General features: G+C 39.9%; 1 protein-coding gene across 3 annotated transcripts in view; it reads left to right on the forward strand.

Moving 5' to 3' along the window:
• Window positions 1–7733: 7733 nt before the first annotated feature.
• The window catches only part of LOC113025520 (carboxyl-terminal PDZ ligand of neuronal nitric oxide synthase protein), a 57108-nt gene continuing 38694 nt past the window's right edge, over window positions 7734–26147 (forward strand). Inside the window, exons 1-2 of one of the 3 annotated variants that reach the window (XM_026173362.2) lie at window positions 7734–8293; window positions 9980–10051. In XM_026173362.2, the coding sequence (XP_026029147.2) occupies window positions 8189–8293; window positions 9980–10051 (177 nt within the window). In that variant the 5' untranslated portion in view covers window positions 7734–8188. Of the gene's footprint in view, window positions 8294–9979; window positions 10052–12747; window positions 14005–14093; window positions 14236–26147 lie in introns of those variants that run through there. The other 2 variants (XM_080303571.1, XM_080303570.1) reach the window with 2 other exon arrangements.

Raw genomic sequence — 26147 nt, forward strand, 5'->3', positions numbered from 1 at the left:
GGATTAAATACCGGTAAGCTTATGCTTCTTCCTGCTCCTTTTTGAACATGAAAGTTATTTGTAGTTGTGGTTGCTCGTTTTCCTTTTGTTTTGCTTTGTTCATTTGTCTCTTTTAATTCTATGTTGTTGTACTTTTTCAACATGTTCAAAATAAAGATTCAATCAATCAATCAATCAAAATAAAAACCCAGGCGTATGACAAAATGACTGCCAAGTGGCGAGACTTGAAGGGTTTCATCAGCTGTGGCTTCACATTTGTCACACAGACCTGAGAGAAGCAATGCTCATCTCAGCTAATGCTCAGTCAGAAAGAAAAGATGCATGTTTGACGTTATCAGTCAGAGCACACTGACCATCCAGCTCATTTTAATCTGACGTTTTGAGAATGCATCTTGTCTCACACGGACAGACTGATAGGCTGCGTAATAACCTGCAAAAGTATTAAAAAAACCACCACTCCGATAGCTGCTGCTACTGATGGAACTTTTCTGTCTAACTGGATGTCATTACCATAATAGCAAAAATACAATACTTTTAATTACACACTGTGTAGAGAGAGGAACACGATAGATAGAATGCAATAAAATGGAAGACACATGTTCACACGTGGTGAGCTGTAATGGAGAAAGGGCTAGTTTTAGTTGTGTTTAGTTTCAAGGTGTTCTGTGAATGACTGTAAATGATAACTAGGGCTACCTAAACTAACAATTCACACACCACGGTCACGCAAACACATGCGCTCAACGGCAGAACATTTACAACAGCCTCACAGCGCACACAGACTTATAGGACACACACGCAAGCCACGCTTATTCATATTAGTGAATATACACACACATAGTCAGACTTATGGAGCCTCTCACCACACATTTTTTTTCTCTTTCTATTTACAAACAAGTGATGTTTCCACATTCTCTTTACCCGTCTAAAAGAAGCTCCCACCGTACATCATTAGACATACACACACAATTATGGGCACACTAAGGTTTGTCACATGGAATGTAAATGGAGCTGGCACCAGAGAAAAAAGGTTAAAGATATTTAACCAGCTTAAAAAACTACAGGCAGATGTTGTTTTATTACAAGAGACTCACAGGCCTGTCACAGGTTTAAACGAACTTAAAACACCTGAGTTTCCTAATATGTTTGCAGCCTGTTATAATTCTAGACAAAGGGGAGTAGCAATTTTAATACATAAAAACTGTAATTTTACAGTACTCGATACAGTTATAGATCCAGAGGGTAGATTCCTTATTATTAAATTATCAATATTTAACAAAAAGCTATGTAAGTATATATGGTCCAAATGTTGATGAACCCTCATTCTTCCACGGATTTTTAGTGCACTCTCTGAACACCTTGATTGCACACTTATTCTTCGAGGCGACCTCAACCTTGGACTAAATGAAGAAATTTAGTCCAAGGTTATTATAGTCTTCATATTTAGACTATAATGACACTCCCGGAACATCAGCATCTGTTCTATGGGAAGCAGGGAAAGCTGTGATGAGAGGTAAAATAATTTCTTTCTCATCACACAAAACGAAAGAAGAAAACAAAAATATTCAGGAACTAGAAAAAACCATCAAATCCTTAGAAGAAGCCTACGTGTGCGACCAAGATAAAGAAATAATGAACAAAATATGCAAAACAAAACTAGAATTAAATGAAAGTATTAATAAAAAAAACACAATTCCAAAGACTTCGCTTGCAGAATTTTGAACACAGTAACAAATCAGGTCGATTTCTAGCTAACCAGTTAAAAATAAATAAAGAAAAAACAACTATATGTGCTGTTAAAGATTTATCTGAAAACACAATATATGACCCTGGAAGAATAAACAGCATTTTTAGGGATTTCTATGAAACTCTATATTCATCACAAATACACCCATTTAAAAATGAAATTGATCAGTTTCTTGACAACACAACTCTTCCAAAATTACTAGACAGTCAAGCAATGGAACTGGATTCACCACTGACGCCAAGTGAACTCCAGGAAGCCCTGATAAGCATGCCCAATAATAAGGCTCCAGGTCCAGACGGCTACCCTTCAGAATTCTACAAAGAATTCTGGACAATTCTGGCACCAGTATTCCACGGAATGTTGCAGGAAATCGAGGAAAATGGCAGACTACCACCAAATATGAATTCTGCAAACATTAGTCTCCTGCTAAAACCAGGCAAAGACCCTTTATTTCCCTCAAGCTATCGTCCAATATCCCTTATTAATGCAGACCTCAAAATAATCTGCAAAGCTCTCTCAAAAAGATTAGAGAAGATAACCCCCTTTTAATTCATCCTGACCAAACTGGTTTCATAAAAGGTCGGCACTCATCAACAAATGCACGTAGATTACTTAATTTAATAGACTACTCATACAGTAAAAAAATTGAAACCACAATATTATCTCTAGATGCAGAAAAAGCGTTTGACAGAGTTAACTGGAAATTTTTATTTGCAACTTTACACAAATTTGGTTTTGGAAACTCTTTCATAAACCGGCTAAGAATATTATATAATTCCCCAACAGCTTGTGTCAGAACAAATGACCAGACATCCTCCAGCTTCTGTCTCCTGAGGGGCACCAGGCAGGGATGCCCACTCTCCCCCTCACTTTTTGCAATTTTTATCGAACCACTAGCAGCAGCATTTAGACAGGCTGCAACAATTAAGGGCATAAAATGTAAGAACATAGAACATAAAATCAGTCTCTATGCGGATGATGTGTTGCTTTTTCTCCAAAACTCACAAACCAACCTTTCTGAGGTAATCACTCTAATAAACTGGTTTTCAAGAGTTTCAGATTATTTCAATTAACTGGTCAAAATCTACAGTTCTTCCAATTATCTGCTCCTTCCATAATTCTTCTTCTGCCCCACTACAATCTGGAAATATTAAATATTTAGGTATTAATGTCTCTCCTAAGCTTTCAGACTTAACTAAATTAAACCACATCCCATTTCTAAAGAAAGTAGAAGGCGATCTGACTAGATGGAAATCTTTACCCATATCACTCATGGGAAGGGTCGCCACTATAAAAATGATGATCTTGCCAAAAATAAATTACTTATTTTTGATGATCCCTAACAAACCATCACAAGATTGGTTCAGATCTCTTGATTTGTATATTTCTAAATTCCTTTGGAAAGATAAACCCCCGCGTATCAGCTTAAAACCGCTACAAAGAACCAAGGATAGAGGAGGATTAGATCTGCCTAATTTTCAACAATATTTCTTAGCCAACAGGCTTCAGTACATCTCAGGATGGTTAAAACGTACCTTCTTAAATGAGCCCTGGCTAGATGTTGAACAGGCACTATGCAATAATCTAGAGATTTCTGACCTACCATTTATCAGCTCAAACATCAAAAGACATGAATGCTTTAAAAGCATCAACATCAGCTCTTCTCTGACAGCATGGTGGGAGTTTCTAAAAATAACGGAGTCTTCATTAATCCCATGCAAACGTACACCTATCTGGAACAACCCTGACATATTACAAAACAATAATATGATTAATTTTCCAGAATGGAGTTGTAAAGGAATTAAATACTTAGAACATATAGTAGAAGGAACAGACTTTATTCCATTTGACAGACTAGTTATACAATATGGGATCAACAAGAAAAGATTTTTAGAATATCAACAAATTAAATCCATAGTAAAAAAGAAATTTAATCCCAGTGAAGCCGAATTACAAACACCACTAAGTGCGGCACATTTTCTTACTCTTAAATCCCCTAAATTATTGTCTAAAATATACAGAACACTTTCTAAATTAGATGAATCAATATCCATTCCTATTGCAAAGTGGGAAGCAGATTTGTCAGTTGGCTTAGACCAAAACTTCTGGTCTCAGATTTGCTTAAAAACCTTTAAATTGATTAAAAATCCCAGTCTGCAATTAATACAATACAAAATACTACATAGAGTGCACTATACAGGTCATCGGATGTTCCAGATGGGCTTTACATCTTCCAACAACTGCTCACACTGTCAAGGCAATACACCAGACAATTACATCCACGCTCTTTGGTTCTGTCCACCAGTGCAGAAGTTTTGGCGCGAGATATGTGAAGACTTATCAAATTGTCTCAAATGTAAAATTCCAACCTCCCTTTAGTGTGCTTGTTGGGCAAATTGGATGATGTCACTACAGAAACTAATACAGTCCACATGGTTTTTACTGCCCTATGCATCACCAAGAAAACGGTCCTCATGAGCAGGAAAAATAAAAATAATCTTAATTCTAGCCAATATAGAAACCATCTAATAGATCACATTAGTCTCGAGACAGCCTCTACCACCACATTAGATCAATCCCTCTGGGCTCCTTTGATCGACTCCATCACCTAGCGGGGGTGGGGGGTCGTAGTTTGGTCCCGCCTTCGCCATTGTGGTTGATGTGGAGGTTGGGACGGCTTAGGGCGTCTGAAGAACCCCTAGGGACGTTATCCCTGGAGGGCTTAACCCAGGGGTTGTGGTCATAACCTGGTTAGTGGCTCTGGTTGCTCTTAGAGGGTGTTCTCCTTGTGGCTGCGTGCAGCAGGCCTGGGGGAGGGTCTGTGCTGGAGGACGTAGGGGGCCTCTGGATGTCTGGAGCCTGGATCTCCTCCATGCCTGCTTCATGCCCTGGGGGACGGGGCTATGGCTCTCTACATCCTCTAGCAGACCATTACATGGGGAAACCTTTTGAATACAAGCGCGCTGATCCACACAGGTGTGCACACGGGTGTTCACTGTTCATAGACATAAACTACACCTTTATTGGCTGCTATTTCCAAGCACATTGTGCGCTGTCAGTCCTGCTTGCTACACAACAACATTCAATATTTAGTATTTACTGCTGTTTACACTTAGCTACATTAACGTGATGGTGTTGTGTTTAGTATGTTGCTTTGTTTTGTTTTGTTTTTTTCTCTTCTTTTTCTCTCAACAGGTGATCCAGGAGATTTTTTTTCTCTTCTGTCTCTTTTTAAGTGCCCTTTCTCACTGTCCCTCTTCCCTTCTGTTTTTCTTTTCCTTCATCTTTCTTTCTCCCTTTCCTATCCCTCAGTCATGTCTGTCCCATCTGTAACAACTGAAAATAAAATAAATAATAACAACAAAGGTCGATCAAATGGACCAATACGGCAAGGCCATGATGATCCGTTTGGCAAAGTAAATCCATTAGGTATCCTTGTTGGTCTTCAGACAACAATTCTGACGGCTAAAGAACCAAAACACATACAGCACGGTGACTGCCAATTTAACTTATAAGAACCAGAGAAAAGTGTGAATACAATCAAAAGGATTTAGCTGCTAGCAGGTTATGCAGTTCATTGTGTCTGTATCAGGTGTGATCCAAACTCACCTTCTAAATGGCCAATAGGAATGCAGTATTTTTATCATTAATGGAAAAATTGCATTTTACTGTCTTTGATATTTCTTCAAAGTAGTTTTTTCCCCAAAAAATTTCCAGCTTAACCACAACCTCTATGGATTCTTTGCTTGGATCCCCCCCCCCCCCCCCCCCATCAGTAGCACTGACCTTACATGGAGGTTTAATAGATGCTTAATGCCTGTTTGATGAATCAAGGTTAATTCTACCCATCTGTCACCAATTAATTAAAATGGCATTATGTGAGAAAAAAAGTGTTGTGTGTCACAAGACTTTCTTCTCTCACTTTTAAGCTCTTGCCCTTTAAGTGCCGATTTAGTGGGATTTAGTTGTGTCACCTGGCTTCCACTTTCTCACATTCATGCATATTCATTCATTCAGTCATTTGATTTACAAGGATTAGTCTCTATAGGTCTCTAGCTCTGCTGTCTCTGGAGAACAAGGCGACAAGTTCAAGAAAAAGAAGTTTACTTTTTCTTGAAAAACAGCTGGAAAAAAGGCAAAGTTACCTTTAAAATTCAGTAACTTATAGTAAACGGCCAGCAGAGGGCGATAGGACATAATTTCATTTGACGTCTGGAGGATTTAACTTAGTTTTTAACGCAGTAATTAATTATGTAATAGATTAGCGGCTACTACTAGTACTACAAAAGGATGGCTCTCTTTATTATTGATGCTTTAAATACTGAACATGATGTTCCTCTTACAGACTGCTCACTGGGCTTAACGTTAATTTCTCAGGACGCTCTTATCAGCTGTCGGTAGCTGATAAGAGCACCCTGACAATTAACCCTCTATTCACTGTTTCTCACATCACGAAACCAAAAACTGATTTCCGGTATTTGTCATAAACAAAACAAAACAAAAAACGACAGAGTATATTTAAACTGGTGTAAATGACTTGATGGCTCACAATGTGTGAAACGTGTTAAATCTATTTATTAGGAATGATATGAGGCAGGGGCGATTCTAGGTTCAAACTTTTAGGGGGCCTCAGCTCCCACTCATAATGTCACGTTATTAATATTAATGTAATATGCTGTTTCCAAATGTAATCAGTCCTTTTCACATTTGCAAACCTCAATTCAATTCATTGACATTAAAAATGTTTTTTTAAAGAGTCGTCTGGCCAAGAGGGCATCAGAGTTTGCAACAAATATAACACTGCTGTTCTATAATGTGACCAAAAAGGATTGGGCTGATTATAATGTAGGTGCAATAAGCCATACATTGTGTAAAATGACATGCCACTGTGCAACCATCAAAAACTATCATGCAGGCATGCAAAGGGGGCTCACTGAGCTCGTCTTATAACAGACTCACAGAGGCTCTGGTTAGAAAACTCAAAGGGCTGATGAAAACGAAGGGCTGATGTGTGTGAATCCCAGCCATTTAATCAGCAGCATGAGCTGATCAGACCTGAAAAGTGTCTTTAATGTGGAGAAAAACAGCCCAGGGCTCATGGTCCAACAGAGCCACTGGATGATGAAATAAGAAATAAGCGGATATATGGCATGAGGGTTTTGAGTGGTCTGATGGTTTTCCAAACTGTATCAGTCATACTTTTAAGTGGGGTTTCATTCAATGCATGATATTTAACAGAACTTTTGTGCAAGTGGATCTATTCTATAGCCTACATCAAGTGTGTCAAACATAAGGCCCAGGGACCAAAATCTGCTCAGCAAAGACTGAAATCTGGCCCACTGGATGATTTTGGAAAGTGTGAAGGAGGGCACACGTTTTGGACTTTTAGGTAAGTTTTACAAGCCAAGCCATCCATACTACACCAGAGTAAATAAGCAATAAATAGACATGGGTTTTTAAAATGTTTACAATAGAAATTTCGTTTATTTTAACAAAGAGTCCACAGTAAGTTCCTTGAAATTTAGTTGCGAAGACTCGCGAAGACTGCGAAGATTTTTTTCATTTATTACATTAGCATTTCTTTATCATGTAGAAGACACCTGCTGCGAATATTATCAGTCAAATTCAATGACCGCTGAGAAGCGGGTGTAGAAGAACTGAGAAATACAGATGAAATCTCACCTTTTCCCCCCTTAAGATATCTCTGGCATTAAACGCATAATTGAACTTCTTCACACTGACAGAACGTGCAGTCTCGCTGGTTCGACCCACTTAAGATCAAAATGTAAATGTGAGTAAATGTGATCCAGATGTGATTAGCAGCTAATTACAGTTTTATTTCCACAGCAGACCCACCTTCGGTTTCCAAAGGTTTCTAAGGTTCATGTCCCCAGGGGAGGACCAACTTAGTCGTCGGCCTTCCTCCCAGCTCCTGGGTTGCGTCATGCTTGGGGACTTCACTCCAGTGAGGGACCTGCTTTGTGCTTTGTGGAGAGAGAGAGAGAGAGAGAGAGAGAGAGAGAGAGAGAGAGAGAGCGGCGTTCCCACCAACAGGACGGGATTCAAAAAAAGGGGGAAAAAAGCACAGCCAGCAGGCAACATCACCTGCAGAGCGAAACAGCGTTGGATTTCCCCGGTGGGAAACAGACATCCGTGTTGTTTTCCTGTATGTCAGAGGCTTACTGCGTGTAGAAGAATTCGCTCAAGTGTCTTTTCGGTGTTTTGTATCAGGAAAAAAAAAGAGGCGCGCAGTTTTGTCCTTCTTGAGGACCCGGGACCTTGTTGACGCTCGGAGCGGGTACGATGGACCGCGTTTCCGCCGGGAATTCGCTCTTGGAGCCGAGCCGTGCGCACACATGGGGACTGTAGCGCTTCCAGCCCGGTTTGTTTAGCGGTTGAACCGTGTTTACTGTGCCGGGAGAGGAGGTCAGGAAAGCCGCGATGCCCACCAGGAACAGGTACAACCTGGTGGATGATGTGGCGGACTCGAGGGTGCCGCTCCACAACGAGGAAGCTTACCAGCACGGGATATATTTCCAAGCAAAGGTGAAGTCCGGAGAGAGCCCGAACCTCCTTAATATGCAGTGTTTTCAGAGTTACATGAGCCTGCTGTGTGCTGCTGGAGCGGCAGGTGCACTGGGCTGAAGTTTGAACACATGGTAGCTTTGCCTGCAGGTCCTCAACCTCACACATTTATTAGTGCACGCATACATCTAAAGTCTAAAATGTTAAAGACGGGACTCGGAGCAGATGTGGGATGACTCAATCGTCTAAAAGCCGATAAAGATAGATGATCATTTTTGATGCTTTGAGTGCATTTGGGAGCTTTTCCCAACTTGCTGAATTATTAAGGTGATCGCGAAGAAACCAGACAGTATTCAGCTTTAATGATTGCTTTTATAGTGGAGATGCAGCTCGTGATTGCTTTCATCATTGGTTGCTTTTTTTTTTTTTTTAAGATTATTTCCAATAATAGCAGTAATGGTTTGCAATAGATGCGAACAGATAATTAAAACAAAATCTGTTTTCTTAGATGTGGAAGTGATGTTAGATCCCGCTGTTTTTGTCAGATTAACAGTGCAGGACTTCAAAAGTTTCGGTTTCCGTTTATGTGAAACAGGAAAAGAAGCTGAAAATAGCAAATATCTGGCACTTTGCACAAAGTCATATTGATGGACCAATCGCTGTGTGAGTCATAGGCACATGCGTCTTTAACTGTATTCTGAGTCTGTTTGTTGTTCCGTTTGATCAGCAAACCGAAAGGGTTAAAAAAAAAGGGAGTGTTTCTGGTCCAAAGTTCATTCACATGGGTGCTTGTATCTTGTATCTCACTGGGCCTGCTCAGCAGCAGGGTGATGTCACTGTTCCTTTCTTTCGCTGAGTGTCCCATAACTCCTCAGCACAAACCTGATATTTACTGTGAATATACAACACTTTTCAGTCAGATAAAAACAGTAAAATATAAAAGATGAATCCCCCCCCCCAAACAAAAACCAAACAAACAAACAAAAAGAAAAATATGCATGATGCATTTCTAAATTCAAACACCATGAGCTGCAGAATGTACACAAGACAATGAGTTATTAAATTTAAAAAAAGGAAAATCCTATTTACCAAGTAAGCAATAAATTAAGGCCAGTGTTGCTGAAGCTCTCAGACAGTTTACTGTAAAATGATAGAGACATCAAAGGCGTCATTGTCCCCAGAGCCCCTTAATTACACAGGCGCGTATTCAAATATATGCAAGCCACAAAGAGCTCATTAAAAAGGCATAGCTTTGCTTTGTTTGGGTTTTTTTTGTCATACATTAAACACATTTTGTCTTAGAGACACCCTGTTTGACACTTTGCAAAGAAAATCTGTGATTGGCTGTGTTAGCTGATCTGGGGCGAGCAGTACCACATGTTGGAGGCTCGGTGAAGACGGCTTTTTTCTTTTATTGAAGTGAATAGTCTAAGTGATCCCTAATTTTGGTGCCGTTTGATAACACCCCCCCCCCCCCCCCCCCCCTACTTGTCTTCGGGAGGCTGTTTATCTTCCAAGGATGAAAATGGAAAAAGAAATTGCACATTTAATCTTGTGAAGGCAGAATGGCTTTGGGAGTAGAAGCACGAGGGATTGGATACACTGATCTCAGTTTGTGGCTAAGGAATATTAATTGTGCAGCTGTTTTCCATGGGACAATACCTGACGCTGATGCTTTGTGTATGTGTGTTTGCGTGTTTATTGCAGTACGTGGGTAGTCTTGACGTGCCCAGGCCCAACAGTCGGATGGAGATCGTGGCAGCCATGAGGAGAATCAGGGTAAGAGCCAAAGACAGTGTCATCCTATGTTTAAGCCTGGAAGCAAAGACACACACACACAGACTCACACACTCATCAGTGTGTGAGTCCAGCGGTGAGTGGGCCTTGATGGAGGACAGAAACTACCTTTACAATAATAGGAGAATCGCACACACAGTAGAAAAAAAAAGAGCATGCTGTTGTCAGAAGGTATTTGTTCCGAGGAGGCAGTGACGCATGTGGTGCCTGGACAGCGTGTCACGGCTTCTGACGTGGGAAAACAATGCAAGGATGAAAAAGTAAAAGGGCTGAGGTGGATTGTGTGGCTCTCTTTGCTGTGTCTCTTTGCCTCTTTGAAAAATGGGGAGGAAGCGTATACATACATGTTGTGACTGCCTTTGAACAAACTCAGCCTGTGGCTTTTGATTTTTGCATTCTGTTGAGCGGATAGTTTTTTTTTTTTTTCCTCAAATCAGCTTTATAGTATAAGATGATGACCCCCCCCCCCTCTCCGCCCCCCTCCTAGCTATAAAATCATATCATTGTTACTATCATCTTTGCCCCAGAAGGCCGGCGGTTTCATCAGGAAGCTAACACAAAGCGAAATCAGACAGCCAGGCTGGTCCTGTGATCTAAGTGTGACTCACTAGATGTGCTTGGTTCAAACATGACAAAGCTCTTAGCTTTAGCCGAGTGTGTGTGAGCTACTAAAAAGTCATAATGTGTATTTACCCCCCTGAAAAATGCACAAGATTTAAGGACACTCATGCAAGCATCTCTTGGGGGTTCTATGTTTTACCCTTTTCGGGTAAATTTAAAACACTGCAATAGTGTGAACTTCAAATTTGTATAAACATTTGTACAACCGCATTTGTATAAACATAATGCAACCCTACATCTGGAAAAAAGCAGGGTTGCTCTATAAACCTGTGAAAGCTGTTGGGGGGTGACGATAACACACCTCTAAATTTACCACAATTCCAGCAAACCTGTAAATCAATAAAGGTGTAGAGTAAACATGATCATAAGGGTGATACAGCACAGGCTGCAGGTACAGACAAGGAAGGAAGATGCTGCTGGTTGCTACAAGAAAAAGATCATCTTGTACATTTCAAAAATGTACAACACTTGCAACACAGTGAGATCTGTTTACTATGTATTTATGAAGCTCCCATATAAAAATACACAATTTGTCATTAGTGATTATTCATGTTCATGTCTAAGAGTGCGCTCTCATTCGGATGCATACATGTTGGGGTTGTGCATATCTGTATATTCACTTCCTTTCAGAGCCAAAGAAAGCTGCTAAGGCTGCAACTATTAGTGTATTTAAAAAAAATATGACGTAATAGGAAATTATTAAAGCTCTGATTTGTGTCAAATAGTCTCCTGATGACTGTAAATATGATAGTGTGGCTGTCAAACAATTTGGTATCATTTTTATAGATTTTTTCATGTGTTCACAACTACATGCATCAACATGTATGGAAGTGTACCCAGGCACAGGGAAAGCATGTAAACTCCCCATAGAGAGTGCCCAGCTGAACATGGGACCCTCATAGTGTGAGGCAACAGTGCTCACCACGTTACCACTGTACCACCCTATTTACCTGATTATTATTCTTTTGCACTTATTTCAATTCATTGCATAGAAAAAAAGTAATCAAAGATCAAAAATCCATTTTATAGAACAGTCCCACTTCAGTTCTTTTAGAACTTCGCTCTTCTCTGCAGATGGTTGACAGAACAACCATAGAACAAGCCGGAATCACCCACAGACCAATCGTCAAACATAGTTTTGATGCCGCCTCCATCTGACAACAAACACTCTCTGCAGGTAGACAGGCTGTCCACGAGGTTGTCTTTGCACTAGCCCCATTCAGCCGTAAAACACACTTAAGACTGATACACATATTTGTTCCAAAATATGGGCCAATATTTTTTCTTTTAGACTCGTGAAGCATAAACATTTCTCTAGAATTTGTTATGTGTAGTTATTTTTGAGGCCTTGTTAATTCAATTCAATTCAGTTTTATTTATACAGCGCCAAATCACAACAACAGTTGCCTCAACATGCTTTATATTGTAAGGTAGTAATCATACATATGGAAAAACCCAACAATCATATGACCCTCTATGAGCAAGCACCTTGGCGACAGTGGGAAGGAAAAACTCCCTTTTAACAGGAAGAAGCCTCAAGCAGAACCAGGCTCAGGGAGGGGCGGGGCCATTTGCCGCGACCCGTTGGGCTGAGAGAAGGAAACCAGGATAAAAGGTATGCTGTGGAAGAGAGCCAGAGATTAATAACAAATATGATTCAGTGCAGAAAGGTCTATTAACACACAGTGAGTGAGAAAGGTGACTGAAGAAGAAATACTTAGGACAATATAAGAATGCAGTTTAAAAATAATCTTGCTTTATTGTCACAAGACATGGATTATCTGTTTAAACTGCCCAGCTGCTATGTTGCCAGCAGTGGAGAAACTATGCAACATCACCACTTCTTAACTTTAGAAATTTGCATGCAACGGCTGTTATAGATGCCAATACTGATATATTGCCAAATAGCTAATATCGGCCAATATATCAGCCCTAAAGATATATCAGTCGGGCTCTAAGCTATTCCAGCATCCACAACAGTTGTAGAGGAACCGAGTTGTGTGACGTACACATGGTTGCCTACTCACCAGACCTTCTAGAGAAAGCTACCATTTTTAATCAAACTTGTTTCCTTTATGTAGATTTTGTCAGCAAAAACTAAACAGCAACCTAAAAGAATAAAGTCAACACAGATGTGCCAAATACTCCTGGAGTTTATGTTTTAGGTCTGTTTTCCAAGTGAAATGTAATTAGCGTTGTATAGATGTATTTTGAGTAGCCTTCCTTATTTTCACTTCATCCTTTTTTACAAAAGCAAAGAGGCTCGTCTTTGATTTAATGCGCGACCGTTTGGCTGAGGCACTGAGCAGAGACTCCGCGGTGCGAAGCATGATTAAAGAGAGTGAGGAATAAACTGATGGCAGCGGGAGAAAGACTTGGGAGAAGGAAGTCCTGGAATCTAGCAGGGTTGTGCGGTAGCTGGCAGAGCCGTAGTCGTTTCATATCCCTCGGCTAATCTCTTTGGTCTCAGTGGATGTGAGAAAGCAGGCGCAAACATGAGAAGGGAGAGAGGAAGGGCAGACAGCACAGACCATCATCTTTGTATAAACAGTGGATCTGGGTTTGACAGAACGCAGGAGTCGTGCTAGTTTTTGGGTGTTTTTTTTTTCTTGTTTTTTCACACACCTGCCATTCCCACGGAGAGAAAGTGAATAGACACAATTTTGTATCCTGTGGATCTTTTCAGAGTCGCTTTTTTTGTTAGACGTCCTCCCATTATGGCTGACTGGTCATACTGTGTTGGTTTTGTCTGAATTTGCTTCATTCAGTGTGACCAGTGACATAGAAAGTTTGCGAGTCTGTGTGTGTGTGAGGTTGAGTGCTCTATAATAGTGAGACCTCTTGTATTCTAACAACCTCCACAATCGATTAACGAGGCAGAATAACAAAGGCTGGTGTTGCTGCATCCACACGGAAAGATTTGCGGTCTTCCACGGCTCACTGCCTCAGAAAAAGGGCGTGTGTATGTAATGGAATTTCTTTGGGAGACAAACGTGTGCTATTTACAGGAGGCCACAGACTCTCTACAAAGAAAAACAAGTTTGAGGCTATTCTCTCTCATTTTCCCCCGACCCGCCTCACCCCCCTCTCCACTGCTGTTTTCTTTCCATACCCTCACTCTTCCCCTACCAAAATAGACTGCCTCGATTTAGCCCATCTCTGGCTATCTACTCAGTGCTGACAGGAATAGATTTTAGGCTGAGGGCAGGCTACGCATGCTTCTCTTTGAATTTTGATCGGCCCTAATGGGATTTTAAGCCTCCCGCACGTGTCTTTCAGGATGCATCTTCCTTTCCCAGACCGCCAACAGTCAGGTTTTTACATCCTTTCTTTCTTTCTGCATTTGTCTCTGCGTCTGTCTGGATCATCTCATGAGAAGAGCCCCTGTCTGCCATGCGAGAAGGAAGGATACTTTTTTTTTTCCACGTTCCTGCTGTTTTAGTTTGGCTTCGCTGATTCTGTTAGTCTTCTGAGAGCTTGCAGAACTGTCATGATTGTGTCAGATGCAGATATTGGGCTGTCGAGGGGGATGAACCTGTCACGGGGTACAGCAGAACTTTTTACATGAGTTAGTTTTACTTTGTTGAGTTTTGTTTATCATGCCTATTTTATAGTCAGACATAACTCCGACTGTAGGTAGAACAACTGTTTTGTTTTGGTTTTTGACATGACAGTAGCTGATTGTTGAATAAGTAAATATTGGTGTGTAGTACTGTCATTACTTCTTCCAGTTTCTCCCAGCAGCCCAGGATTTTGTCAACAATTATCAAGCTGCAACTTCAGGGTTTAACAAAAGGACACCCCAAAAACCGCAGTACCTCTAAACACCACGTGAGGCTGGTTTCAAATATGACTCAAATCCTACAGACTTCCATTCAGCTCATTTACACCTTCATAACAAAAGCATGTGCTTAACATAGATACTGCAGGTCCATGGGCACTAACTGAGATCTGTCTATGCTACACCTGCACAAGTCTGAGCCATTTAACTGGAAGTCTACAAGTTTTTTTTGTGTGTGTATTGTACCTTTTTGAAACATTTCCAAGACAATATTATAACAAGCAATATAAACTGATCTGCAGTTGAATGCACAAAAGGACGGTGGCGAAAGTTATCTAGGATGAATTAGCATTTGTTCTAGAATTTGTGATATTTTGTATGATAGCAAGAAAAAGCTAGCTAGTATTTGTCAACTATCAGCTTCGCTCAAATGATTTCTTTGGAGCCCTTTGAAGACACTGATACTTCAACACACCAGAACCAGGAGATCTGGCTATCTTTTATATACAGTCTATGTCAAAAACCATCAAGTCACCAGACAAATTGAAGGAATCTGCAGTCGAAAGCATGTGCGTTTGTTTTTAACCATCTTCTTTAATTCTTCTTGTTCATTCACTCAGTTGTCATACAACATACTGCATCACTGTGATACTGGTCAACTTATTTGGCAGTGGCACAAATCATTTAGAGAATGACTGAAATATTAGTATTCATTTCCTTCCAGTCTGTTTCCATCGTCCATTAATTCTTAAAGGTCAAATTTTGGCAACTAGCCCTAACAACTGTTTTCCCGTGCCTGAAGGCTCCTAAACATACCACTTAGTCATAGCACTTGTGAATGAGTGTGACGTTCATAAATGAGGCATTTCGCTCAAAGCCTCTTGTAGACTCAAAGTTAGATTAAAACACTTCAGATAATCACATAACATGGCCAGGTATGACTGAACTGCAGTCAGGACTCAACATGAACAGTTCCTGAGTTACAGTTTTGCAAAACAGTTACACACCCTGCATGTTCCAGAAAGCCGGGGGAGAAATGAAAGCACAGCTTAATTCCAGGCAGTTGTAGATCTACAGCAAAGTGGGGGTGGTTGGTCACCACGTGTGAATGGGGGGGATACTCTGTTTCCAGAGAGGCATGGACAATAATGAGAGGTTATTGTCTTTTTTTTACTTTGTATTCATGCTAGCTTAATGGCAGATGTACAAGAGCATAGTCGGTGACCTATATGTGTAGTGGATTAGACGTGATCTCAGCTTTGAAAGGGTGCACTCATCTTTTGTTTACCCGGGGTGAACAGTGGTACCGTCTTCTTGATTAACAGTAAAAAAGTTACAATTTGTGACCTGCTGCGTTTGAGCCTGGTAACACTAAAAAGTGGCACAGAAGAATTTTAGCTATAGAAAATCTATATTTTGTAAAGTTGATGTCGCCAAGCTTGAGTCACTGTGCAATTAGTCTAGTACCGATACCTTTGTAATGCCACAGTTCTTAGTATTACACGTGCTACTAAATATATTTTAAATCAATCAAATGAACACATTCCAACAAAATTTTTAAATATACTCAAACTGACAGGATGAATGCTATTCTTTTCTGCAGCATCTGGTTATTTTGATGTGACAAGTTGTCTTTATCCTTTGTAAAAGTTGTATTCAGTACTGCAGTTTGCAAAAACTAATAGCAGAATTTTAGGATGCTGAGAAACAAGGCAGAATGTGGAGCAGAGGAGAGAGACTAATTTGTTTCTAAATTGTCACAATCAAACCTTTTTATTCTGAAGGTTATTTGTACCTTTGATCCTCGTCATATGTAACCATCATTCAGAATGAACCAAAGCTGACCCTGATGTGAAGCATTCATCCAGATTTGCTTTGTCTCCTCACAAAATCCACCGATTGTATAATTCAGTGGAATTCGGTTGATTTTGTAGTAAAAATTCAACAGTTTGAAGTGCTCATGAGAGCAGCTTCACTGTAACGTTCACTGGAAATTAATTCACGGAAACTTTATTCCACATTCAAAATATGCAACACAAGTGAGCACTAGCTATTATGTAATATTTGATTTTGTCTGATAGTGTGGTGTATATTCCTGGTGTGTGGGGTAGATAAATATCCTAAAGGGACAGCAAGTCTTTCTTCACATGGTTGGACAGACGGCTAGTAAGTGGTCCCTGTCTCCAGTACCAGCTTCACATGCACAGACACACAAGCTTCTCCTTTCATCATCATCCCTAAGGCTATGCTTTCTTTCAGCGCCACAATTAGTCAAGTCTTATATACTCTGATGTCCCTACACTCACCCGAAGCAACGGAAAAGACATTTCTAAAACCATGAACTCAATCCTGCTGCACAGCCTGAAAGCACAGTTTTCCATAGGCATTCAATGTCCATTAGACTCTGTACCTCAGCACACAGTTCAGGTTTTATTACATTAACCAGTTAAACTCATTTGGAGTGTGTTTTTAGATATAAAATGATTTACATTACGGTGGTATGGTCTCTGAAAGTGTATAGCCAGAACCTGAGCGGTCCTGTAGCCTGCCTATTTCCACTGTTAATGCTGCCACAAAGCCTGCCGTAGCTAATCTCGAGTACAAACACAACTAAAGTCAACGAACCAGCAAGTGGATATGCTTCTGTGTATTGTTGGAACACATATGCCAGGTTCCTGCCAGAAAAGACACCAGTTCTAGGTGGATAGGACAGTACAAATGACCAAATTACCCCCTCTGCTAAAACACTCATTGTGCTGAGATAGACAGAACAGCCAGTCTGCGTATGTGCAACTCTCCAAGGAGAAACGGGGATGAACACCATCTGACAGGTACAGGTTCGTAACATTTGTCTTGTTCTTCACTGACTTTTTAAAATTGTATTTTTTTCATAATGAAAAAATGGTTACCTGCAGTAGCATGGTTCAGTGACATGTGGTGACTGCTGTTGCTGTTTAAGGTTGAGCTCAGTTTAAATACTTTGTACAGTGCTGTGCCCCTGTGTCACACTTACATTTAGATCATCAAACGTATTTTAATATTAGATTTATTAAGGCAAAAAGGCTATTCAAACCTACCTGGCCCTGTATGATAAAGTAATTGTCCCCAAAACCTAACAACTGGTTGTCTCACCCTTGGCAGCAAGGACTACAATCAAGTCTTTGGGATGACTGGCAATGAGTCTTTCACAACTCTGTAGAGAAAGTTTGGCCCACTCTTTTTCACAGAATTGCTTTAATTCAGCCACATTTGAGTATTTTTAAGGATGAATGGCCTGCTTAAGGTCATGCCAAAGTATCTCAATTGGATTTCCATCCCAGTCTTCACTAGGCAAACAACAGTTTTTAGCAGGAACAATATGCTAATTCAGTGCTGTAGGAATTCAATTTTATGGCGTATTTTCCAATTATGTCCACAAAAGTTTAAATAAGGCAAAACTCAACTACAGTTAAGTTGTCAAATGATTTAAAGGAGCATTGAGAGAAGCAGGATGTGCCAGTCTAACTTGTGGCATTGCCAAGAGTTTAAATATTCATGTAAATGTGTTATTTCAGTCTTATTTAACAAACTAATAAGCATCCCACAAACCTGTTTTTCATCTTCGATGTGGAGGAGAGTACAGTTAAGACTGAGAAGTGTGTAATGAATGTTTTTAAAGATGAGTCAGAAACATTGTAGAAGAAACTGTGAATGTGCTGTTTTCTATACAGGGAGTGCAGAATTATTAGGCAAGTTGTATTTTTGAGGAATAATTTTATTATTGAACAACAACCATGTTCTCAATGAACCCAAAAAACTCATTAATATCAAAGCTGAATGTTTGTGGAAGTAGTTTTTAGTTTGTTTTTAGTTTGAGCTATTTTAGGGGGATATCTGTGTGTGCAGGTGACTATTACTGTGCATAATTATTAGGCAACTTAACAAAAAACAAATATATACCCATTTCAATTATTTATTTTTACCAGTGAAACCAATATAACATCTCCACATTCACAAATATTTTTTTCCCCTCCTTGTAAATCTCACATTTGATGATGGACCGCAGGTTCTCAATGGGGTTCAGATCAGGTGAACAAGGTGGCCATGTCATTAGTTTTTCTTCTTTTATACCCTTTCTTGCCAGCCATGCTGTGGAGTACTTGGACACGTGTGATGGAGCATTGTCCTGCATGAAAATCATGTTTTTCTTGAAGGATGCAGACTTCTTCCTGTACCACTGCTTGAAGAAGGTGTCTTCCAGAAACTGGCAGTAGGACTGGGAGTTGAGCTTGACTCCATCCTCAACCCGAAAAGGCCCCACAAGCTCATCTTTGATGATACCAGCCCAAACCAGTACTCCACCTCCACCTTGCTGGCGTCTGAGTCGGACTGGAGCTCTCTGCCCTTTACCAATCCAGCCACGGGCCCATCCGTCTGGCCCATCAAGACTCACTCTCATTTCATCAGTCCATAAAACCTTAGAAAAACCAGTCTTGAGATATTTCTTGGCCCAGTCTTGACGTTTCAGCTTGTGTGTCTTGTTCAGTGGTGGTCGTCTTTCAGCCTTTCTTACCTTGGCCATGTCTCTGAGTATTGCACACCTTGTGCTTTTGGGCACTCCAGTGATGTTGCAGCTCTGAAATATGGCCAAACTGGTGGCAAGTGGCATCTTGGCAGCTGCACGCTTGACTTTTCTCAGTTCATGGGCAGTTATTTTGCGCCTTGGTTTTTCCACACGCTTCTTGTGACCCTGTCGACTATTTTGAATGAAACGCTTGATTGTTCGATGATCACGCTTCAGAAGCTTTGCAATTTTGAGACTGCTGCATCCCTCTGCAAGATATCTCACTGTTTTTGACTTTTCTGAGCCTGTCAAGTCCTTCTTTTGACCCATTTTGCCAAAGGAAAGGACGTTGCCTAATAATTATGCACACCTGATATAGGGTGTTGATGTCATTAGACCACACTACCTTCTCATTACAGAGATGCACATCACCTAATATGCTTAATTGGTAGGAGGCTTTCGAGCCTATACAGCTTGGAGTAAGACAACATGCATGAAGAGGATGATGTGGACAAAATACTCATTTGCCTAATAATTCTGCACTCCCTGTATTCAGATTAGCACTCTGTTTTCTATAATGTGCCGGCAGTTTTTAAAGACACACAAGGTTAAAAGTCTTTTTTTCATAATCGCAACAAAAAAGTCTATTTGACCACGTGTCCGTTTGTCATATTACTTAAAATATACGTGCCATCTTTGGAAGTTGTGCTTCTCTGCCTGGGGGCATTCTTCCTTAGCATGAGTAGGCAGATAAAACTGGGCCTATCGTACTTTAGTATCGTTTGTTGGATAATGATTGAGGAAAGTGCTGCAGGCTTTCGAGCTGGCAGGATAGGCTGCCCTACTTCTAAATGTGATTTGGAGTCGCGTGTGCGTTTGTGTGGGTGTGCGCGCCTGCACATTCATTTCACTTCTCTCATCTTCTTCCAAAGTGCTACATATAAAGCCTGAAGGTCTCAATCTTCCATTCCCCCAATTCAGCTCCCCAAGACCCTGATCTTCTTTTTGTTTTACTACCGTATTACTCTCCCTCTCATCATTCCTCTCCTGTCTCAGATGTGCCGTGGTTCAAATATGCACAAAGCAGTTAAGGATTAAGCTCAGGTTGATGCAAACGTACCTCCATCAGTTAGTTACACATTACTCTTGCTCCTTTAACAGCTTCCTACTGCTTACTTGGGATGTCTTGATACCTTTAATGTAGCAAATTTATGATTTCCATATTTGGAGACACAGCTAAAGCATGGCTAATTTCCAGTTTGAATTGAACTCATCAACTCAGGTGAACCAACACTCCTCCTGACATGAATGTGGTTCAGTGTTCTCATCAGTCAGTCAAGCAATAAATTATTTCCTTCCTTCCTTATCTCATCTCACCTCATCTTAGTCACCATCTCTTTCCTTCCCAAAGCTGAGCTCTTTTAACCTTTGTCTGTGACAGTGATATTTAACTTGTATTTATATGGATTTATAGGACTTGCTTGCAATTAGGGCTGGGCCATATCATACCGTTCGATATAATGTTGGGCAATGATAAGAAAATGAAATATTGCGATAGAATATGGGTAAAATGCGCATGCGTAGTGCCTTTGTTTTCATATGCACATGGTGGAAAAAGCACGGCGGCGACGGAGAATGAGAAGGGCGAAAGCGGATCGTTGAATGAAGAGGATGAACCAGAATTGGTTTGTAAAAATGGTGCAACTTCAGTGGTGTGGAACTGGTTTGGCTTTCGTCCGTCAGATACACAACAAAGCACAATTTTTGGTAGACCATGCAAGCAGGAAATACGGCACACTTAAAATCAATCCTTTGATTTTCTGAAAAATTGACAGTGCCCCTTATAATCCGGTGTGCCTTATGTAGGAATTCTGGCTGTGCTTACTGACCTCGAATCGATTTTATGTGGTACACGACGCTCAAAAATCGGTCAAAAATTTTTTTAGTACGATACTACGAAGCCGCACCGCTTGATGGATTTTCGGAGCATTACAGTTATCGTAGTCAGGAGCCTCGCAGAGTGATACGTACTGTGCTTCAACATAATACTGCCTTATTGTGTGCGTATAACCTCTTAAGTTTTGTGGATATTATACATGGTTATGCTGAGGATATGTCGACCAATTTCCACTGGAAATGCCTTTTGGTTAAACTGTCAGCAAGGAATTTGCATTTGCACTGTTAAATTTTTAGCTTTGATGCACATAAAAAACAGCTGCTTTAAGTGAAAATACATTGATGGGTTTTTTTGCACTAATAAAGTTGTGGAGTTGTAAAGTATTTTGTCTTGCATCAGTTATATCGTCAGTGATATCGTTGTTGCAAATTTTCATATGTATATCGTGATAAATATTTTTGGCCATATTGCCCTGCCCTACTTGCAATTAATATATACCTTGTTTTAAGTTGCATGTAAACCTGTTATGCAAATCTAATTGAATTAAAAGCTGTGCATTTTCAAAAGGCAGTCCCACATTTATGTGTATTATGGACTGATACATAGAAAGCACATTCGAGTGTTTAATTGAAGTAAAAGGCACCTTGTTTTTAGCGTCATTCACCCAATCACAAAGCACTTTATTCTGTGTTTGTCTAACATTCACTCACACACTCACATGGGTGGAAACTTAGGGTTCAACATCTTTCCCAAGGATAATTCACATGTAAACATGTAGACCGGAGCTAGGGATTAAAATAGCAACCTTCCAATGACTAGATGACCCACCACGGCTGCTCCACGGTATAATGAGCTCTAGTAGATGTTTCTTCTTTGTGGACAGGCTGTGATCACCTGACCAGTGATACTGGGACTCTGAGGCTTACTGCTCTTTGTGGATATATGAGCAGATCTTACATGAGCTATCACGACTGCTTTCCAGACCCTAGCCAGTATAAAGTTAGTATAAAGGTGGAATTTGCACATTACACTACAAAGTGTTATCAGCTTAAATTGAAATCTATAAATTCTGAGCTAACCTGACACTGATGATGGACACCACAACCAGTAGTTGTAAGATATTCCACGCCTTAAACTTAACCACCTTATTGCAAATGCACTCCTTTGTCCATTGTAGCCTTGGAATAACACACAAATATTATGTTTGTTATTATTTAAACAACAATTCATTAATATTAGATAAAACTATAAATTTCCAGTATCATGTCACTTGCTGAGCAATACTATTTACCTTTGAAAATGTAATAATCATGTGTAGGGCTGAACGATTATGGAAAATAATCTAATTGCGATTTTTTGCCCCAATATTGCGATTGCGATGCGATATGCGATTATTTTTTAAGGTCTTTGTCTTCTGTATTATTAAACAAAGACAAGCAATACATCATATAGTATATGGCCAATACTATATTACATTAATTTTAAACTGTTCTTTCCTGGAAGACAGACCTCTGTTATGATGACATGAGGTGATGCATGAATTGATGACTGACATTTTTATTTAACTTCTTCAATCACAACAGTATATTTGAACATACACAATAGTTTATTTTTAGCTTACAAACATCTGAGCATAAAGTGCTGACAAGGAACCCTGGTGTAAACATTAAAATGAAAGTCAGTACAATGTGCAGATTGCAGAAATATACATAAAAAAAATCAGTGGCTTTACCACACTCAGTTTTTCGACATCTGTGAACTACTAGACAGTCATTCAATTAAAAAATAATATTAAATAAATAAAACTAATAAATAAAAAATACACACATCTTACTGATCTCTGCAGTCAGTAACATTACACATAAAGTGCAAACATAATAGCAATTGTATAAACACACACACAAACACACCTTTAAAGTTTAAAGGCGTGAAATTGGACGGTCTAGCCTTCTGAATCAGAAGGCTAGTTCTGATTAGCGTCACCGCTGTCTCGGTGGAGTTTAATAAACTCGGCCGTCTGCTTCTTGCTATCTAAAATATAACCAGACACTGGTGTAAATTCTCGACTGTCTCATACTTCTGTTTAATAAGTTTTCTGTTTGACGTTTAGTCAGCTATGTGAAAACCAAGGAGGAACCCACCCGGGGGATTAATAAAGTTTTATTTTATCTAATCTAATAACTTTAATCTCAGCCAAACCGATTTACTCACGAACAAACAAAACACTGAAAAAAGCCCAACAATAACATTTTTAGGTTGTCTAAGTGACTTATATATTACGTTTAACCCGAGCAGCGAAACTCCGCGGTGATCTGAAAATGATGTGCCGGGAGTTGTGCCGTTCTCGGCCGCATCAGTAACCCTCGAGCTCCCGGCTAGCTGTCGAGCTGGTGGGAAGCAGACGCCTCTGAAAACGTCGAAGCACTTTTGCAAATATGGGATATCTTGATAAACCGAGCAGATATTTGATGTTTACACAGCTACTTTCTCGCCTGAAAATATGTTAAAAGTTTATTTTGTGACCCAGAAAGATTAGTATGAGTAATTTTAAAACTTAGTAGCGGCCGCCATTGCTGGAAACTGGAGTTTGGCTGGGCCGCGCTATGAATTCTGGGATATGGTAGTAATTTGGACAGCCTTATAATCACAGTATAATCGCAGCCTTTGCGGTTAGAAAATTGCACTTGATCATGTCGCGATATTATCGCAAATGCGATATATCGTTCAGCCCTAATCATGTGAATGTAATATTATGTGTATGGCGATATTTGTTCAGCTGTTTGAAATAACCTGCCCATTGAAAAAGTGTAACAAGCTAGGTTCTGAACGTAGCTTTATTGACATCTGGATCCACGTACTCAGGATTGATGTAAAGAGGATAAAGCATGTGAGTGTGTGCAGGCAAGACGTTGTGGTGCCACTGCTTTCTGATTTGAATGTATGCTTGGCATCAGCTGGTAGAATCAGCCTGCAGCACAAGAGAAGTTATAAAATGATGTATAAAACTGCCAATCAGATTTAATAACTTAATAACTGAAGGTGCCAGATTGACATTACTTATTGTTCCCACTCATTTGTACCTCTGACGGCACCCACAAGCCAGTGAATGCGATCAAACTAAAAGCAATCTAGCATAATTCTCCAGTTACTGTATCGCACATTGGCAGAGCCAATGATGTTCAGTGGGAGATTTTGTATTAACATAGATATCTTTGAGGCCACAACCTAACATATAATATATATGTTAAGTTGTTGCAAACATATATCAAATTGTTCAAATACTTTGTAGCACCAAACATGTTCACTTCAAGTAAGACGTTTGTTTGGCATAAGGTGAGCACAACGTTCCTTTTTAACATTATTAATTATCTTGCTCTCTTCGACAGTGCATCTTTTATCCTCTCTCTTTCCCCTCGCCTCCAATCGGTCGCAGCAGATGGCTGCCCCTTCCTGAGCCTCCAGCTGGTTTTGCTACAGGTTTCGTCCTGTTAAAAGGGAGTTTTTCATTCCTACTGTCACCAAGTGCTTGCTCATAGGGAGGTCATGTGATTGTTGGGGTTTCCTCTTTGTTATTGTAGGACATTTACCTTACAATAGAAAGCGGCTGCTTTCTATGACTGCTGTTGTGATTTGGCGCTATGTAAATAAAATTGAGTTCAGTTTAGTTTGTCCTTTACTCGCAAATTTGTGAACTCACCTAAATTTGATGTCTGTGGCACCAACGGATGTTTAGTAGGGAAGCTAGAGCTCTTCTTTCTTTTAAACAGAAACGTCGTTGTCACTGGATCATTGAACAGTTCACAAACTAGACAAAGCTTGATTATAAACATAATCTGCCCAGCTTTGATGCATACTCTATTACATACAGTGCTGAGAGTGTTTTAAACAATAGTCTAAGTCAGTCTACTGGATGATCTCACCATTTGTGAACTGTGAGTTTATCCAGTTTATCATGTCAACATGTATTATCCACAGTAGCTGCTAATACCACTCTGTGATTGGCCAATACAGGCTCATACTTGTCTATTAACAATATCTTTGTCTTACAAAGAACCGTGTTCCTGCAGCATAAGCAGTATAGGTTAAAATACAGATAAAATAAAAACTGTTGTATTTTTAGTGGACTGACTGAAGACAAAAACATCAAGGCTTTCATGTTTTGTGATTTCCTTTACAGATTTTATGTAACAAACTGCTGCAGTGAAAGTTGGAGAAACTGTTTGCTGCATTCATTGTTATCTTCACAAGCATCAAGCCATCAGGGCAGAAGAACTGAATGAATAATGAGGGAAGAGACAGCCCACAAGCTGTATAATGATATGCACTGGAGGCTTTAGCTTATTTTGGGAGCAGAATCTCAATTTCCTAAACTCTGAACTCTTTCATGTTTTCTTGTGCTTCCTTTGAATAATTTGATCCCAGCTGAATTTCTGTGTAATCTTTGACTGGTCTGGTTTCTCACTTTCTCTGCCTGTCTTTGGTGGCTTTTGATAAAGCCTAAGCTCCTTAGATCTTGTTCTTTTTTCATGTCTATTTGTCTCTATTTCCTGTCACCATCACCTAGATTAGGTACATCAGACAAGTGCAGGAACATGTTGTAGCTTTCCAGAATGATCCTGACTCCATTATACCAGCAAGCAATTTCATTCTGCTGACCATCTGTAAAAGAACTTTGGACACAGTCATATCAAATTTCAGTCATATCACCAACCTGTGTCTCTGTTGAAGAGCCAGCTATTTGTGAAAATCTAATTAGATGCCCACAGCAGCACTTGTGCCCAAACTGAAAAATCCCATGAGTAGATTGCCATGAAACTTGTCTCCAGAGAATAAATCCTTTACTTCTAGTGCCTCGTTAAGCCCAATAAACTTTATATGGAATGCGTCTGCAGTTACTGATTGTCTTTAAAAAACTAGCACAAACATGAATTCACCCAGAAGGCCATCAGTCAGTAATTTACTTCATTTAGCACCATGATCAGATACAAGTGCAATTTTTCCTTTATGGTGGTTGCTCCATCACGTCCCCCAAAGAGCCAATTAGAGCCAATCATTTTTATGCATTCATGCACAAGAACGGTAGAGGGTCTGTTCTGTTTTGGGGGATTTCACTGGCAAATGTCTAGATGTGGTATTTATGAATACTTTATGAATACTTTATGAATGTTGGCTCTCTTTTCCTATTTTTTGCATAGGGGACTTGCTTCTTTAAGGAGCTAAACTAAACTAATATTGC

This window comes from Astatotilapia calliptera, chromosome 7 (genome assembly GCF_964374335.1).
Source record: "Astatotilapia calliptera chromosome 7, fAstCal68.1, whole genome shotgun sequence".
Lineage (NCBI taxonomy): Eukaryota > Metazoa > Chordata > Actinopteri > Cichliformes > Cichlidae > Astatotilapia > Astatotilapia calliptera.